Here is an 18916-nt window from a genome sequence, read left to right on the forward strand (position 1 = left end):
TTTCTTCTCAATCGCAGAATAAAAGAATTCCACACAAAATGTTTTCTGTAGCAACAAAGAATTGTTTTCCTTCTCTCAGACACTGGGCTCTTTCTACCTGCACCGGGCATTTCACCCCCCAGCCCTGATGATATGGGCTGAATCCTGAGTTTCAAAGGGCACAGTTGCTGGGGGAGGAGGAGCATTAAGGTTATCCAGCTCTTTTTTCCATACCAAAGTGGTTTACATTTACTTAATATTAGCCATTACAGATGACAGGAGAGGGGGAAATGCCGGAAATAGAATTGCTGTGACTGTTTCTCAGCACGTTTGACTCTATCCCATCAATCACTCCATTTTATACCACAACACAAAGGGCCATGTCGAGCCATTGGCATTAACCCAGCAAACCCCACTCTCAGCTGCCGGACTGTGGTCCTTTAAGGGTGTTAGGAGAGAAAGATAATCTTATAGAAGGGGGGTTTCCCCAAATTCCATCTCACGCTGAAAATCCCACCAGCACTGGCCACAGTAGAGAGGAGGACAGTGGGTTTCCTGTGGAGGGTGTGAGAGTCCAGGCTACCTCTTCCTCTGTGTGGCTTTCTACTGCTCCCCCTGGCTCTGCCCACCTGCACCTGTCCCTGCTCCCTGGGTTTAGGAAGCCAAAAAAAAAAAAAAAAAAAAATGGCTAAAGGGATTAGAAAGTCTTCACCATCCTGGAAACATATTTATTTTCTTTTTTAAGAGGCTGGTTAATAACATGTAAGAACTAAATTTCTTCTTGCAAGTGTAGGTGGGTGGAGGGTGGTTATTTTTAAACGAATGACTAACCATCTTCATTGTTACTGTCTTATAAAAAAAATCTAATATCGATCATATTAAACACTAAAAGGGGCAGCACTCTTAGTCTAACCCTGAAGCTGGCATCTTCCGGCCCCATGAGTGCCAAGGTGGTTGTCCCTCACGTTACATTCTGACTCCTGCATCTGAGAATCAAAGCCATGAACGTGTGCACCAGATCTGCCTCTTTTGGCCTCTGGCTGCCACAGGCCATAGCACTCCCTGAAATGTCACCTGTCCCACATATGGAAGGCAAAACAAATCAACAAAGAAAAGCCAGTGCCAAAATGCCCCGGCAGGTGCACCGTCCACATGCACTTCTTGCACTTTCTGGACCACTTGTGGGCCCTGAACAACCCACTTACCATCTCCCTTCTGCCTTCATCCTTCTCCTGAAGCTTCAGATGTGCCGACACCTGCAGGGGACAAGGACAACAGTGTAGAAGCAAAAAGATGGCCATCGGCATTGTGAGCAAGCCCGCACTGCAGGCCACGGTGCAGCTAGCCAAGATGCAGCTAGCCACGGTGCCACTAGCCACGGTGCAGCTACCCACACTGCAGCTAGCCCCAGTACAGCTAGCCACAGTGCAGCTAGTCACAATGCTACTAGCCACGGTGCAGCTAGCCACGGTGCTGCTAGCCACGGTGCAACTAGCCACAGTGCAGCTACCCACGGTGCAGCTAGCCCCAGTACAGCTAGCCACAGTGCAGCTAGTCACAATGCCGCTAGCCACAGTGCAGCTAGCCACGGTGCTGCTAGCCACGGTGCCACTAGTCAAGGTGCAGCTAGCTGATCACCATGGAAAACCCAGGAGTTCTTGGCTTCCAATGCCCCCTGCTTTAATAATGGTAGGATCGCAGGAGAGCAGTCCATGTGCTATGCTTCCTGCTGTCTCAGTTGAATTCTCTGCTGTACCCAGGAGAGAAGTCAGATGTGGGCCATTCAGAGGTAAGAAAGCCCCAGGCATCAGGGGCTTGGCGACCAGCCTGGGCAGAACCAGTGCTGCGAATTAGGAATTCCACAAACCACCTGTTAAACTGCTGAGGCTTGAACTTATCCACAGGGAGATTCTTTACAACACAGGAATTTACGAGGGCGACACACCGAGATGCCGCGTTTTGTTGTTGTGTTTTTTGAGATCCCATTTGCTAACACAGCACTGGGCTCCTGGCCCTGCTTGGGAAACCTAGAGTAGATCCCCATGCATAGGACGGGCCTTGTTTCCACCCTCCTGCCTCCTGTGGCCATGGGCAAACATGCAGCCTCCGTTTCCTCACAGACACAATAGTGAGGTGAAGCTCTGTCCACCTCATTAGCTAGCAAACTTGTGTGAGGATCAGAGGAGAGGGTGAGATGCAGGGTGGTGGAGGGGGCGGCGGGTGGCAAAGAGGTCTCAGGCCCCAGAGTTGGACCAGGTCAGGCCCGCGCTCCTGGGCAGGGCCAGCTGCCTGCCATGTGCCACTGTCTGCCATTTCTCAGTCTGCCTGGTGGTGAGGGTGAAAAGCATAAAAATGCACAACTGTGTCTGATGTGGGATTGGGACTCCGCAACAGGTGGCCAAGGTCTCCTCCGTGTGAGACAGGACCTTGAGTGGTAACACGTACCATAGCCTCAAAGTATTTCTCCAGGGCCTCAAGAAATTCTCAGAATCAAAATTGAACTGAATTTGATTCTGAAAATAGATCATTTCACAGCAGGTTCAGTGGCGAGGTTGGGAGAGGATGGCGGGAGTCCCTAGTCGCATGTGCGGAGAATACAGCCATTGAGCTGGGGTCCCAGTGAAGAGTCTCGAGCACGTGGCCATGGGGTTCACTCAAGAACTCACTGAGAAGCCAAACTCGGGCTACCCAAGATGCAGGAGCTGCTCAGGAATCAATAGAGTGTACATGGAACTTGCACTTAAGGCATACATGGAACAGTGAACATTAGGGTCAAGAAAAACTTCACGGCTGCTTTGCAGCTGTTTGCCAACTCCTCAGTGATCCTCTGTGCCCCACCTGAACATCCATTTGGAGGCCAGATCAACAGTCAGGGCTCCACGGGGCACACACCACCCAGGGAGGCTGGGCCCAGGGGAATGGCGTCCGCTTACTCACAGAACACGCAGGACCAGGGAACGTGATTGGGAACAGTCCCACAGGTTCTCCTCTTTCTGTTTCCCCACAAAGAAGCTTAGGGAGCAGATCATGTGTCTGCAAATGTAACCTGCTTCTCTTTGCTGAGTTAAGAACCCCTTGGTATTGCCCTTTACATGACATGCTGGGCAGCTGCCACTCTCAGACATCATGGGGAGAAAGCTTTGCCCAACCCAAGTCAGGAATGCCTAACCCAAGTCAGGGTCTCTCCAGGTGGAAAACCAAGGCGAACCCCCATCTACTGACCAAAGCACAGAGCAGACCAAGCTGAGGATGTCCTCCTAGGGTAGCAGGAGAGACATGAGGGCTGAGGACTCTTTTTTTGCAACGAACAAGGAGGAAGCAGAAATATAAACAGTCCCTCACACAAAGCCAGCCATGATTGGCAACTGGAGCTGCACGCTGATTTTCAATCTCCTCTTAATGGGAGGATTCTTGTGGCTGCCTCTGCTCATAATTAGGTCCGTGCAGTATCAGTCACCATGAGTTAGGCCTTTAAAAAAAAAATGGCCCCCGCCGGGAGCGGTGGCTCACACCTGTAATCCCAGCATTTTGGGAGGCCGAGGTGGGCAGATCACGAGGTCAGGAGTTCAAGACCAGCCTGGCCAACATAGTGAAACCCCATCTGTACTAAAAATACAAAAATTAGCCAGGCATCGTGGTGGACGCCTGTAGTCCCAGCTACTTGGGAGGCTTGAGGCAGAAGAATCACTTGAACCTGGGAGGTGGAGGTTGCATTGAGCCGAGATCGTGCTACTGCACTCCAGCCTGGGTGACTGAGTGACACTCTGTCTCAAAAAAAAACAAAAAACAAAAAAAACAAAAAAAAGGCCCTGGAAGCCCAGAGGCATGGCACTTGGCTGGGTCATGGTCTGTCCAAGGAGCACAACCAGCTATTCCAGAAACCCAGGCAGAGGATATCCCCTGGACACTTCTGTGGCCCCAAGAGGGAAAGGTATTTTTAAACTTCCCCAGATACTGGACTTATCCACAGAGGACATAAGTGAAGACACTATGGGGAGGCTTACTAGGAGTGAAAAGAAACAGTGACCAAGTTGAATTGATTAGGCACCAACTGTATGCCATAATTCTACTCCACCTTCCCTGCATTTTTCCTTCAATATTTACACCAACCCCTTACGGTCTTGCAGATGAGGACACTGAGGCTGTGAGGGTAAAGCAGGTGCACGGCAAGGAAGCCGAGTTGGCAATTAAAGGTGCGCCTTTGGAGGCAGACAGCTCTGGCCACGTGTGGCCATCAGCAGCCGTGTGACCCTGGGCTCCTGGCTTGATTGGGGGAAGCTCCATTTCCCACCCACTTTCTTGGGATGACCTATCTGGTGTGTGTAGAGCTATGCGCTCGGGGCCTGGGACCCAGGAGATGCTTGGCCATTGCTGGTTTCATTTTCCCACCTGGGAGGCAGGTGAGTCAGAGGAATAGACCCTTGGGGTCCTGAGCAAGGCACCAGGTGAGTGGGTGCTTGGGCCAAAGACACAGAACTCAAGGATGGCTGACAGGAAGGAGAATCCCAAGCTCTGGCCTGCAGGGGAAACAGAATGGTGGCTGCCCTGGATAGGATCACCCAAGCCAGCCGGGTTAATAACCTTCTGAGAAACTTGACCCCAACCCTGCCAAACAAGGTCCATTGAACTCACAGTCTTGGGGGGTTTTGGGACGACGCTACCTGTCCCAATAGCAAGTCTGGTGTTAGAATTCCACTGGAGGGAGGGTGCTGATCCCATGCAGGCTGTGTGGCAGAACCCGTGGGTCCCTCGCAGCTGGGCACTTGGCCAGTGCTATGTCTAATGTGGGGACTGGGGGCAGGTGGCAGAGGCGGAGCGGGGCGGAGCTCACCATCATGGCTTCCTGCACAGTGAGGTGTGGCAGCAGCATGTCATCCTGCATGATGTAGCAGGACACCTTCCGGAAGCAGCGCAGGTCCCGGGGCAGGCCGTTGATGAGGACGGCCCCCTTCATGCCTGTCTCCCTGCAGAGCCAAGGACAGGAGAAGCCGTCAGCCGGGCTCCTGCTCCTCCTCCACCTCCCAGGGCAGGAGACGGGAGCCAGAGACGGGGGCTTGCCTCCCAGCATCTTCCCAGCTGAATCACTGGCCACAGGGACCCCGAGCGGCAGAACGGGACCGGACCTCGCTAGCACTGCAGCAATCAGGAGGAAGAAATTCCACAAAGAAAGCAGCCGGTGGGAAGAGAAAGCTGCACACAGGCCTCTGTGGGGTGGCATGTTTATACTAGGGTAAACGGCAGCACTGTCTTGACCTACCAAACAAAGATACGCAGGGATGGTCCTCTATGCAACCGTGAGGTCGGGATGTATAGCCCCTGGATTTGTGGGGGTTTGTAACACTGGCTTCTGAACAATTCTGTGTGTAGCTCAGGCTGCACCCAACTGCCCAAAGGCCAGACCTCTGCAGACTTCAGGCCTGAGAAGGAGCACGAGCAGAGAGGGGCCTGGACTGGTTCAGCCGAGTGCATGGCCCTTCTTCACCAGGGAGAATTCTCTCTGCTGAGCAAGCTGAGCGCCGCCCAGGTGTTCATGTGAGGCGGGCAGTGCCTCACCAGGCACACTCATTCACTAGCTGGTTCATCGGCTCACTGCAGACCTACTGTGCGCCTCTGCCACCTGCCGTCGTGGGAGCATCAGTGCAGCCCGGGAGCCGGTGCATGCCACAGGCAGTCTACACACTATGCTTCTGAGGATCCAGTCATTCCAGCCCTATCTCCTAGATGTTATGGAGAATAAAACAGACACAAATCTATGGAGGCCAATGAAAGCATGTCTAGCCTCCACCTTTACTCAGTTTGTTACTATGACTGTGGGTCTGTGGCTGGGTCCCTTCTCTCCTCCGGGCACAGGCTGGGGTCAACTGGCTTCCCCTGGATCCCCAGGTCTGAGGGCCCTGTCCTGAGTGGCCTCCACAGCTCTGGGATGCCAAGCACCCATACAGGCTGCCAAGAGCTGTGAGTGTACTGATGAACTGAGAAACCGCCACGCCTGCAGGAATACTCCACTCCCCTCCAGCCCTGCATCACTCTGAGAATTCAGCTTTAACCTTTAGATGTGACTGTCACAGGCAGGAATTTCCCATAAGTGAGATTTTTTCAAATCCCAATTTCTGGCATTAAGGTGTAATTCAGAAGCTCTAAGGAAAAGGGTGATATTTGCCATTTTTTCAGTAAATGAAATTGTTACTATTATTACTATTTGCCAAAGTTAGTAAATAAAACCAATCAGACACGAAAATAACTGACTTTAATAGAGCATTTTCTAAACACTTCTAAAGATTCTAATCTAAGTTTTCTAATCATCCCCAAATGGATGACATTGGACACAATGGTCACCGAACTTCATTGTTGTTGTTGTTGCTGTTTGTGTGTTTTTGAGATGGAGTCTCGCTCTTGTCACCCAGGCTGGAGGGCAGTGGCACGATCACGGCTCACTGCAACCTTCTGCCTCCTGGGTTCAAGCGATTCTCCTGCCTCAGCCTCCTAAATAGCTGGCACCTGCCACCATGCCCAGCTACTTTTTCTGTATTTTTAGTAGAGATGGGGTTTCATCATGTTGGTCAGGCCGGTCTTGAACTCCTGACCTCAGGTGATCCACCCACTTCGGCCTCCCAAAGTGCTGCGATTACAGGTGCGAGCCACCACACCCAGCTCAAACTTCTAAACAACTAAGACCACTACAAGCCTCAGCCAAACAGTTCTCATCCTCTTCCGAAAATGCCTTGTCTCTCTTCAACTTGCATTCACTCCTGTTCTCTCCAAGTTTTCTGGCCATCCCTCTCCCTGACCTTGACCTTCCTACCTCTTCCCGTCCCTTTGGCTGGGCTGAGCTCATCCAGGGTGCTGCTGTGGCCACTGTGCCCAGGGACCCCTCTCTGAGTGTGGGTCTCCACCCATCACGTGGCCCCTGGCGAGTGCAACCCCTCAAGGTCACTCTCTCCCTTGGAGCCAGTTTCCTTCACAGATTCCAGAGCTTTCTGATCCGAAACCCACCTTGTGCTCCGCTGGAGCCTGTGTGTACAGAGCGTTAAGAAGTTACTGCTGTAGACCACAGCCTGCTCCAGGTGATGGGGCTGACGGAAGGAGCTCCACTATCCCCATTGCTGGTCTGACACCCGGGCAGGGCTGCTCACCTGTATCCAGCCAGGATGTTCATCAGCGTGGACTTCCCGGCCCCGGAAGGACCCATAATGGCCACCAGCTCACCACTATTGAACTTCCCGGAAATTCCTTTCAGAAGGGTCTTGTATCCTGCAAAAACCAGATCATATTCATGTTCGTTTCATTTTGTTTTATCTCTAATGCAATATGCAGATGTTCAAGTACACACGACTGAGGCTGAAGGCAACCTTTGACATGCATGGTAGAAAAGGCTGCATTCCAGGGAAGAACATGAACTTCGAGTCTTTTGAATTCCCTGGTCTACGTCTTCAATTGCATTTCACGGGTTATAATAATGATAATAACCAGCACACATGTAATGCTTTAGAGCTTACAAAGCACTTTCCCACTCATCGTCTAGTCTATAAGGAATCCACCATTCCTGTCTCAGAGTGAGGAAGCCATGTCCAGTGGACCCAGGTGACTTGCTCAGGCCCTCGGCCAGTGTGGGCAGAACCCAGCTCTGGGCTGCAGCACTACCAGCTTGCTCCTGCCCCAGTATGCTATGCATGTGTCTGTATTAATTAATAATTCACTTACTGCATCTACAAATTATTTATGCTTTATATATTTATGTAGGTATAAATTATGTATATACGACTTATTTAGAAATAATCAACATATAATTAAATAATCAATATATTATTAATCCCTTAATTAATAATTAAGAAAGTTTGTCATTTTGCAGCCACACCAAAGTGCTTTGGAATTTCTGCCAGGTCTCCATCTCAGAGCTTTATAAAAGGGGAAACGCTACACATCCCAAGCAAAGCCACATTAATTTTTTTCAGCTAGACTGTTTAAAAGTGCTGTAAATAATAAAACAAAAGCAACTGGAGGCATAGATAATGACTCCCAATCTGGGGGCACTTCTCAGTGTAGTACCAGATCAGAATCCACCGTTAAATGATCAAGAATCATGGGAATGCAACTTCAGCTCCCACACATTTCAGGGGACCTAATGAGACAGGGACCCGCGGGGTCCTTGGCCCAATCCCGGGTTTTCGACTTTCTCTCAGTCCCCAGCTGGGCACCCACGCCTGTATGCTTCCATGAGTCTGGCCCAGGGGAGTTTGCTTCCTGCTGTCTTCCTGCCTTTCGTAGACAGGACACCGGAAAATGCCAACCTGTCACCAGGTGCCACCTTAATTTGGATGTGGAGTCCCTGAGGCCTTGTTTAGGGGAATCAGAGAGCTGCGGAAGCCAGTCAGGAAGCTTGAGACTGCCACTCACGACAGAGAGGGCGGTTGTCGCCCCAGGGAGGGCCAGGAGAGTCATCCCAGTGGGGGTAGGGGCGCAGGAAGAAAGGGCAGGGGCCGGAGAGCAGCTCAGAACTGCAGGTGAACCAGCTTGTACAGCAGGACCATGAATAACAATGCTTACAAACACACAGCACTTGAGGCCTAAACAGATGAGCAGGGCTGGAGGAGGACCAGGAACCCCAAGAACAGCCCTTATGCTGAGCTACGGGTACCCCTCGGTGGACAGGCAGACGGAAGAGCTGGGGACCACAGAGACCCTTCCTCCACGGGAGCAAGCTCCCTGCACCACGGAGTACCCAGGCCCCTGGGGACTCACATGATATCACCAACAAAGCACTATATGCTGAGTACCTGCTAATTACTGCCTCTTGTCTATTCAGAGTGGAAGTGAGGCTGCAACCCACCAAACCTCCCTTAGGCTGCGTCCTCTCAAAGTTACAAGCTGCCTGAAGACGCCCGGTCACTGATTTCACCAGCAGCCATCGTCTGACCATGCCCATGACACACCTGAGGGCTCATGCCTCAGGCTGTGAGAAGCCTCTCTCCCTCCGTCCAGGGTCCAGGGCTGGCAGGGCCCACGTCTCCTGCTGGGCACAGCCTCTGAGCTCTCACCTGTGACAGTGCCTGGGGCTGACCCTCAGGGCTGGGGTACCAGATGGTCACCCCGGCTGGAGGAAGCACACACAGGCTGCGATGACCCCCAGGACCCCAGGAACACGACAGAGTGTGGAGGCGGGAGCATTCGGCCCTCTCATGGGAAAAGCAGGACAGGTGGTCTCAGGCTGGTCTTGCTATTGAGAACCACCAGACTGGAATTGCAAGAATACACAGCAAACAGAGAGTGCACACAACTGGGACTGCAGGGGTCCTCTCCACCTGGTCCTCATGGGGTCCAGCAGTGGACACAAGGCCCAATTCGGGGCTGTACTTCTCTAATATTAGAAACCTGTTTTTCTTTCTTTTTTAAAAAAAGTCATGCATTTGGGATTGAAGAATCTTAAAAGTGGCTCTGGAAGCAAAGTCCAGTCAACATTAGTCTGCCCTGCTGTGGGACAGCCCGGGTGCAACAGCGACCCTGTGCAGGTCTAAAAGTGAGTCCCAAGCTGAGGGGCCCAGGAAACACCAGTCAGAGGCTTCCTGTCGTAGTCGGGTTTCCTGAGTATCCAGCACATACACGCGCGCATGTGCGCGCGCGCACACACACACACACACACACACACACACACACACACACACACCCTCTCTATTTATGTAAGGAAATCATCCTCCTCGCAGAGCCCTGCATTTGGTTCCTCTTATAGAAATATAAAGCGAAGATGGGACCATCCTGCCCCGCCTGCCCTACTTACCCACCCTGAGCTCTGCTCAGCCCACTTCTTGGCATAATGGACATACATGCGCCTGCCTCCCTGTCCATGCGGGCTCTGGTTCACAGGGCGCGCGGTCTTCCACTGTTTTTCTGGCTGGGATAAACGCCCAGGATGACAAGTGTGGAGACTGCCAGAGCCAGGCCCACTGAAGGCCCATCAGGCCCGTGCAGGATGCCCAGGTTCTGTGTTTGAAACAGCCAGATGCTAGCCCAGACCAGAGTTTAGACACAACCCAGACCAGACCAGAGCCCCAGACCAGAACAGCCAGACCAGAACTTAGAATCCAGACCAGACTCAGACAGAACTCGAATCAGACCCAGAGAGAATCCAGAGAGAACCCAGACCAGACCCAGACAGAACTCAGACCAGGTCTAGAGAGAACCCAGATTAGACCTAGACAGAACCCAGACAGAACCCAGGCCAGACCAGAGCCTCAGACCAGAAACTAAATGGAACTCAGATAAAAACTGCAGACCAGAACCCATGATAGCACTAGGCGGGGCAGGGCTGGCCTCTGTGAGCCTGGGTGGGAGGAGGGCTCCACTCCCCATTTATTCCACTTTAATCAGTACCTGTTTCCCCCATATCCCTGGACTAACCCTAAAGTCTTTACCGATAAATTGCTGGATTGTCTCTGAGCACTGCACGTTAAGAAGAAGTGATGCAGCTTAATCTCTTTTTTAAGGGACATAAATTCATACTCAAGGCAAAAACAAGCCATAAGTTCAACCAGACTTCTCTGGGAAATGGAAAGAAATGGGAGGCGAGGGCCATCGAGAACCAGAGGAGAGAATGGGGTCTGAGCAGGGCCCCAGGCGCCAGACCCCTGCTCAGGAATTAATTCCTTAAGTGACACTGGCAGTCTACGTTTCTTCTTGGGACCCTAACATCAACGTCTTTAAAAACAGGGAACTGGAAAAGATGGTTTCTAGTGTCTTAATTACCCTAGAAAGGAAGCAAATGCTCTATGAGCCTGTGAAAATCCTTGCTCCTTAACACAAAATGTGGGAGCTTAGCAAGGGGCACAATTAGCAGTGCCCGGAGATGGGAGGATGACAGAAGAGTGCTCCAGATAAGGTGGTGACAGACTGTCCTTGGAGCCGCAGACCTACATGATCAGAGAGGAGCAAATCCCTTGGGATATTCCAAAGACAACCCACGGAGTCTATCTCTGCCCCTTTCACGGTTTGTTCACTAAGAGGATGCATACTTGGGAGAGACGGGGACAGAGCATGCTGGTCCTTCGGAGCTACTCACTATAAAAGGAGCAGTGGAAGCCCCGTGATCCCAGACCCTCCTAATCAGACTCACCTTGGCTGAATTTCATATTGCAATTCTTTTATTTTATTTTATTTACTATTTATTTATTTATTTTATTTTTTAGTTTTTTTGAGACAGACTCTCACTCTGTCACCCAGGCTGGAGTGTAGTGGCGTGATCTCGGCACACTGCAAACTCCACCTCCTGGGTTCAAGTGATTCTCCTGCCTCAGCCTCCCCAGTAGCTGGGACTACAGGTGTCCGCCACCACGCCCGGCTAATTTTTTGTATTTTTAGTAGAGACAGGGTTTCACTGTGTTAGCCAGGATGGTCTCGATCTGACCTTATGATCTGCCCGCCTCAGCCTCCCAAAGTGCTGGGATTACAGACGTGAGCCACCGCACCCAGGCTCATATTGCAATTCACAAGTCCACTGTCAAAGCAAAACCAAGAGCAAGCCCACTTACCCAGGCTGAAGAGAGAAGAACCCTATCCAGGAAGGGGAGGCCTGAGGATGAATCTCTCAAGCCACGAGGGGCAAGCTATGGCAGTGCACTAGGGGGCTGCCTCGCTAAGGGGGTGGCCAGGGCTGGCAGGACGCCACTGACTGTAGAGGTGGAGAAAAATGTCTCCAGGCCATCCCAGCCTGCGGTCCTGAGCCAGCTCACAGTCCGGTGTAGTCGACCACAGGTGCACATCTGGAAAGCCTGAGAAGTCAACAGTGGTCAGGCCGCCCTGTGGTGTGTTAGAGCTGACCCCTTTCCAGGGCTCATCCTCTCACAGCCCTGGAGGCTGGAAGTCCTCACTGGAAGTATCCTCAGGGCCGTGCTCCCGCTGAAGGTGCTAGGGGAGGACCTCCCCTGCCTCTGCCAGCTGCTGGTGCTCCAGGTGCTCCTTGATTTGTGGCTGCCTCCCTTTGATGTCTCCTCTGTCTGCACATGCGCCTCTCCCCTGTGTGTCTGTGACTCTGCATCCAAATTCCCATCTTCTTATCCAGACAGCTGTCACATGGGATCAGGGATCCACCCTACTTCAGCATGACCTCATCTTAACTAATGCCATCTGCAGTGACTCTGTTTCAAGTAAGGCCACATTCTTAGGGAGCAGGGGTTAGAACTTCAACATATGTATTTGGGGGACACAGTTCAACCCACAGCAGAGCACAATGCTAGAGAGAAAGCGCCACCCGGGGCTGTGGTACTGGATGCAGCCTCCAGGAGGAAACGGAGCTGTGGGTGCCGGAATGAGGGCCGTGAGGGCCTGAGCACTCTGGACTCTGTTTTCAGGGATGCAACCCTGCCTGAGCACAGATGCAGCTCCTAAGAACCCCTGTGCGCACTTGGAAAGACGGTATAAAGCTGTCCCGCGTGGGGATGGGGGGCCAGCACGAGCGAGCGCCAACAAGCTGACTCTGGTCCCAAGGAGCTCAGCCAAAGGGCCCAAGAGGTGGGCCCCCAAAGTCCCTCACACAGTGACTCCAGAAGAATGTGGCTCCGAGGAGCCTGCTCAGACCTGACTGTACTCAAGGAGAGGAGTGTGAGCCCAGGCTGGCCAGGGAGCGTGGCACCCTCCCATCTACTATCTGCCACCTCAGGCAGAAACCATGAGAGCTAGTGGCCTCAAGGCCAGAGATGGAGTCCTGGTGTTGTCAAGGCTTCCCGAGACCCAACCCTCCCTATGCACGTGCCCCCAGTCAAGACCCTGAGAGAGCTCCCCAGAGTACACCAACCAGCACCCCAAAGAGCGCTCCTCTATCCCACCTCTCTCGGTCCTCCCCCTTCCCCCATGTGGCCTTCTGTCTCCCACCTCCTTCCCTCTCTCCTCTGTCTCCCTCTCTCTCCTCTCTGTCTCTCCCTCTCTCTCTTTTTCTCCCCACCTTCTCTCTCTCACCTTTCACCTTTCCTTTGCCAGCATCCTCTGAGAAGTAGGAACCTCACCTTTCCATCTCTAAACATTCAGCCCTGGCCCAGTGCAGATACTCAAGTGTCGCTGAATGGATGGATGAATGGATGAATGGATGAACAGTTGGATGGATGGATGGATGGATGGATGGATGGATGGATGGATGGATGGGCAGATGAGTGGGTGGGTAGGTGGGTGGATGGATGGATGGATGGATGGATGAATGGATGGATAGATGGACAGACAGATGGATGAATAGATGAATGAATGGATAGCTGGATTGACAGATGGAAGGATGGAAGGATGGAGGGATGGATGGATGGATGGATGGACGGACGGACAGACAGATGGATGGATGAATAGATGTTTAAAAACCATGTAGATGAAGCATTTAGTAATGTTTAAAATTAAGTGAATACTAAAGAGTTTCCTGAGTTATCCCCTCCCTCAGAATGAGCCACGTTTTGCACATTAGAGATTCAGAGACAGCCTGTGCACACGTCCCGAATTCCAGTGATCATGAGTATAAGGAGACAATGTTGGAGTGAAGCTGCTCCTCCTAAAGGCCAGCCGGCCAACCCCAAACCAGGCACCCAGAGAGCCGGGCATCCAACAGCCGCCATATGACGCACGTCTTCTTCTGCTTCCGGCTCTGTCACTGCCCTCGAGGCCCTGAGAATGTCAGCTCCATGAGGATGTGAGCAAGACCAGCTTCTTGATTATCACACCCCATGAGCCTGGAATGGAGCCTGCACAGTGGTTACTGGAAGGAAATGTTCGTGGAGCTCACAAGACAGGAAGGGCTCTTGGCACAAGTGAACCTCGAGCAACATCCCGTCTCAGGCAACGCCGTGGCCTTGTTGTCTCCTCCTACACCTCCCTTCTGAGAGGACAGACCCCTTTGGGACCAGAGCCATCAGGCAATATCCAGAGGCTACTGCAGGCCCAGCTGCCTGGCCCCTCCCCAGAGTGCAACGGCAGGATCAACCTACTTCAGGCATTTTTATGGGGTCACTGGCTCCCTCTGTCTTGTGTCACATAAGCACAAACCCCTCCCCAGTGGATGGGACAGACATCATCAGGAAGCCCGTAGACAATGGCCATGGAAACATGCCTGCTGAGTGTTCACTTCTGAGTAATGATGTTTTGCTGTAAACGTTGCTGAGGTGTAGAAAACACAGAGAAGTGTGCAGACCGTAAACACATAGCTTCATGTGCTTTTCCAGATCGAACACAAAGGGGTCCCAGCCCCCAGATCAGAACCGGGACATGGCCGGCTCCTAGGAGCTCCCTCACACCCGCTTCCTGTCATTTCAGGGATCATTGCTTTTAAATCTAAAGTAAACCCCCAAAGGTGTTGATTTTTAAACAAAGAAATACAACTTTTCCAAAACAAACAATAAAAAGGACTGTTTCCTCCCTTGGAAATGAAGGCAACATTCCTTTGCCCATGGAAAAATCAAGGCAGCTTTCTGAGACGGAGATTGCCCCCCCAGTAATCCCACGAGCCCTGTTAGCTGCTGTGGCCGGGATACACCGCTTGCCAGACAGCCCCTGGGACAAGGTGATTCCGGCCTAGAAGGAATTTCAGGAAGGCACTGAATGTTTACATTTCCTACATTAGCTAACAGTGCTTCACAAAGATACCCATACCTGTCAACTGTGAAAACCTAGGAAGAGTCACGGGACACGGCAGCATCGCTGGGGGCTGGGAGACCTTTCCCCTGCAGAAATGTGCCCTTGAAGGAGGCACAGGCAGGGCCAGCCCAGTCCCTGGGCAGAGGCCATGAGTCACAGAACGGGTCTCGCCGGGCCAGAGTTCACTGTGGTGGGCATGGTGCCAGCCTTGCTCCTGTCACTCTGCTTAGGCCTCACAGCAGGGAGTGCTGCATCCTTCTCCATCTTTTACAGGTGACATACAAGGGCTTGGAGAGGGTTAATGACCTGCCCAAGGCCACGTGGTAGGTCAGCAGAGGATCCAAGATTCCAATCCCTTCTGCCAAATCCAGAGGCGGCTCTTGCGCCCAGGGCCACGAGTGCCTTTGCCAGGCCCCGCAGAGCGGTTCCGGCCCTTCCCCTCCTCTCTCCCTCCTCCTCCGAGTGGGAGCGGTTCCCGGCCCTTCCCCTCCTCTCTCCCCCCTCCTCCGAGTGGGCACATTCCCACTGAATCAATAGTGTCAGCTCAATCCAGAATTGTGCATTTAGTCTGATATCGCAAGAAATATTGAACAGCGGATGAGAAGGAATTTCAGGCCTTTCCCCTCATAAAGAAGAAACCCCGTGGGTCACCTGAGGCTAAGAATACCGCCCAGGTGTGGGCAGGGTGGCTCGCAGCACTGGTGCAGTGAGACGTTCTGAAAGCTACGGCCATAAGAACGCCTATGCCCATTCCAAGAGATCTTCACTTGTGCAACTGACCTTTATCTTTCAATTTAGTTTTCATTCCACAAAACATCCTCAGGAAAAAGGAGAATTCTTGCCAGGGTGTGGGAAAGTCTCCTGTCCTTCAGGGAGGACTCAAGCCCCGCTTACATGAAGGACTCCTTGCAGCCCCTGCTAGGAAGCATGCTTCCCAAGCCAAATCACGCTCCCCAGACCTTCGTGTGAGAAAAGCCTCTCCTGCCACCTGCCCAGCAACCAAGCCATCTGAGCCCCTTGGGAACCATTAGGCCCCCAGTCCTGGTTACCTGCAGAAAATAATAAGCAAGTGACTGGCTCACTCAGGTTTCACTGAACGTGTTGCGGTTTGGAAAGGGGCCTGCTGCTTCTCCAGAGACCCTGGGGAAGATCGGTCATTGGGTTTTGTTTCCCAGCAGCACCAACGAAGGCGTGTTGTCCACCTGCACTGGGCTGGGCTGGGACCAGGTGAAGTGGGCGCCCGCAGAGAATCAGGGCCTTGTTTTGTGGTTGTCCAAATGTCAAATGTCACTCTGATAGCTCAGCGTTCTGACCTCTCCGCGAGTTAAGTACACCATAAACCTAACTGTGGATAAACAGCTGGGACAAGAGGCCATCCTGTGTTTACGGAGCTCTGCAGCCGAGGTCGCAGCGTGTTTCGCCATCCTTGTCTTGTTCACTCACCCGCCAGCTTCCCGACGGGGCCGGGGCAGGAGGACATTCTTCTTCCAAGTCAGCGCAAGGCAATGCGTCTCCTCACAAGCGGGTAATCCCTGATATACAGAGGGACACTCAGGGTTTCAGTGGAGAAAGGGGGCAGGGAGCTGCCCAAGCTTCCCCCAGGCGCCCGTGGATTCTGTGCCCCTTCAGCCAGGCCAGGGAGTCTGCAATGGAGTTTCCTATCCTGCCCGTCTGTTTTCTCAGGAGTCATCCTCTCTCATGGGAGAAGATGCCATGCAGACAGTACTGTTCCCACCGGCCGCTCCCACCGCCCCACATCCAGGAGTTCAGCTTTCCAACCACAAACATCAAAACACTGTCACCCTGGCCTGAGCACAGCAGGGTATCTGAAACCCCCTCACAGATGGCTCTGTTTAGTAAACATGCAGCCAGCGGGGCTCCAGAGCTGCCCGGGGTGGCGGGGCGGGGGGCAAGAGCACTCCTGTACTAGAAGAAAGAGGGCAGAAAATGGGAGAGAGGGATGCGCACAGCTGTGGGGCTGTGGGGAAAAGTGGGTAGCTCATGGGGGAACAGAGGTGGGGTTTGCTTTCTGGGCCTTGTTCAGTTTCTGGGATGCCTCTATTTTCTTTCCTTCCTGCTAAAGGGTATTTTCCTCTCCTTGGCTCCTGGGCAGCAGCTGGGTGGGGCTGAGTGCCAAGACCGAGAGGGGAAGTCAGAAGTCCATCCTGCTCCACTGTGACCTCTAATGCCACCAGTTGGTGTGTGTTTGGTGGAGGGGGCCACTGGGGAGTTTGGGTCCTCTGACATGGCTCCTCTCCTCCTTAAATAACATGGTTTCAGATACTCTGGTGAGTTCTTTTGAAAATCTTCTCAACTGCAAAAGAACCCAGACAAAATCCTGCAGAGGGAATGCTGGGAAGGAAGACTTGGCCATGCTCAGGCTCCCCGTTTTCACAGGTGATGAGCCCCCGGCAGGAGCAGCAGCGTCACAGGTCTCAGCATCTCAGGACCCCTTGAGAGGAGCCCTTGCCCCAGCCTGGCCACCATTCAGCTCCACGGTGGAAGCTGGGTCCTAGAAACACCCGGCACCCAATGCCACCTGCAGGGTTGAAGTGAGCATCTACTATGAATGCCTTTAGGGCCCTGTGGCCAGTTTCACTCGAGAAGCAACACAACGCATCCTCACCTTCCTCCGTGGGATCGCCAGGAAAACTCCAACCAGAGGCCCTTCCTACCCCATGACCTGCTGACAAGACTTTGCCACTGATAGAGACCACCCCCAGGTGACGGCGTCCTCCCTGGACTTGGACTGACCACATGTAGGATGCCGCACGGCCCTGAAGAAGTCAGCAGGGAAGGGGAAGACCAGGCCAACACCACGGTCCAACCCACAGCTGCTGAGCTTCAGGGCCGCTCAAGCCTGGGAGGAAGATATGGGGGGTCTTCTTTCTCCTGCTGTACCCCTTTGCCATAGGCCTCTCTCTCCCCTGCTCTCTTCCTTTCTTCCATCCAAAGGGAGGAGGCAATGGGCTAATGAGAAAACACCCCAACTCTGCCTCTTCCTAAACTGTGAACTGCGGCAAGTGGCAAATCCGTGAGCTGCTTGCCCTCAGGTAAACACCCATCACGGAGTAACTGCGTGGATTAAATGCACGTGCAAATGCCCGCTGGGTTACAAACACATGGCTCTAGCAATCCTGCCAGTTTTTATCAAATGAGTGGCACTTAGGAAACAAGGTAATGGCCAGCTCCTCAGAAGCAATGCCACTCGATTTGCCTCCATAGTCTGAGGGCCCACGGGACGACTCCAGACAGGGAGCCTCAGTCAATGCACCCTGAGTGGATGATTGGATGGGGGCATGATGACAAGGCTTGAGCCCTCTAGGCCAGATATCGGACCCCTTTTCCCTAAAGAGCCGAATTGCAGATATTTTAGGTTTTGCAGGATACACCGTCTGTCATAACTACTGAGCTCTCCAGTTTAGCAGAAGCTAAAGCAGCCACGTGCATGTGCATGGCGGTGGCTACTGCAACGAAACGTCACTTACAAACTCAAGCAGAGCACAGATCTCAGCTCCAGGCTGTGTTTTGCTGACTCTGCCCCAGAACTCTGGAGCTGAGCCCAGCACCAGCGACATCTGTGAACGTGATGTCGTCTCTCTCACACCAAGTCATGTCTCCCAGGCAGGGGCATGTGCAAGGTGGAAGAAAACCCAGCTAAGGCTGGGGATGCACCCTGTGCTCTTGGGGGAAGCCAGAGTATGAGAACGGGACAACTAAGGCGGGTCTGAGAGAAAGGCAAGCTTGGATCACCACCAGGAACAAGGGAAAGGACTGACTATGTCCTCAAGGAGCTCTGAATCCTACGGTTCTCCAGAATTCTGGAGTGAACGACTCAAACTCCCCTCACATGAGAAGGTTGATTTGTCAGCTGATAAAGAAAGCTCTGGAGCAGCTCTCTCCCGGGTGCTCCTAGACACCCACTGTGCCCTCCTAATTAGGGAACAAAGCTGCTGCTGGAGTTACCACCCAGAGCTGCAGCCTTCAGAGCCACCTGCAGGGGGCAGACCTCATCCCGAGTCTTAGAGCAGCTGCCAGCAGGCGCCCTGCTCCCCTGAGAGGCAGAAGGCGGCTGACCTTGGCTGTTCTCTAGTAGAATGCTCTAGAGGAGGCCTAATGGAGGGATGGATGGAAATGCTGACGGAGTGGATGGATGGAGGGATGCAAGGAGGGGTGGATGGAGTGGATGGAGATACGGGTGTTTCCAAACTTCAACCAGGTACACGAGGAACATGTTCAAGGCAACCCCCAACTGCAAATCCCAGAGTGAGTTTCAGGAGTGCAGCACTGGGGACTCGGGATGTGGTGAACTCTGGATGGAGAGAGGGAGGCATTGAGGGATGGA

The 18916-nt window shown here is 52.8% G+C and overlaps 1 protein-coding gene across 2 annotated transcripts in view; it reads right to left on the reverse strand.

Moving 5' to 3' along the window:
* The window catches only part of ABCG1 (ATP binding cassette subfamily G member 1), an 81959-nt gene that overhangs the window by 24680 nt on the left and 38363 nt on the right, over positions 1-18916 (reverse strand). For both annotated transcript variants that reach the window (XM_023192047.1, XM_023192056.2), the window contains exons 3-5: positions 7113-7230; positions 4811-4943; positions 1185-1235 (exon numbers count right to left, since the gene is read on the reverse strand). In XM_023192047.1, the coding sequence (XP_023047815.1) occupies positions 1185-1235; positions 4811-4943; positions 7113-7230 (302 nt within the window). The remainder of the gene's footprint in view (positions 1-1184; positions 1236-4810; positions 4944-7112; positions 7231-18916) is intronic.

Source organism: Piliocolobus tephrosceles, chromosome 19 (assembly GCF_002776525.5).
Source record: "Piliocolobus tephrosceles isolate RC106 chromosome 19, ASM277652v3, whole genome shotgun sequence".
NCBI classification, from domain to species: domain Eukaryota; kingdom Metazoa; phylum Chordata; class Mammalia; order Primates; family Cercopithecidae; genus Piliocolobus; species Piliocolobus tephrosceles.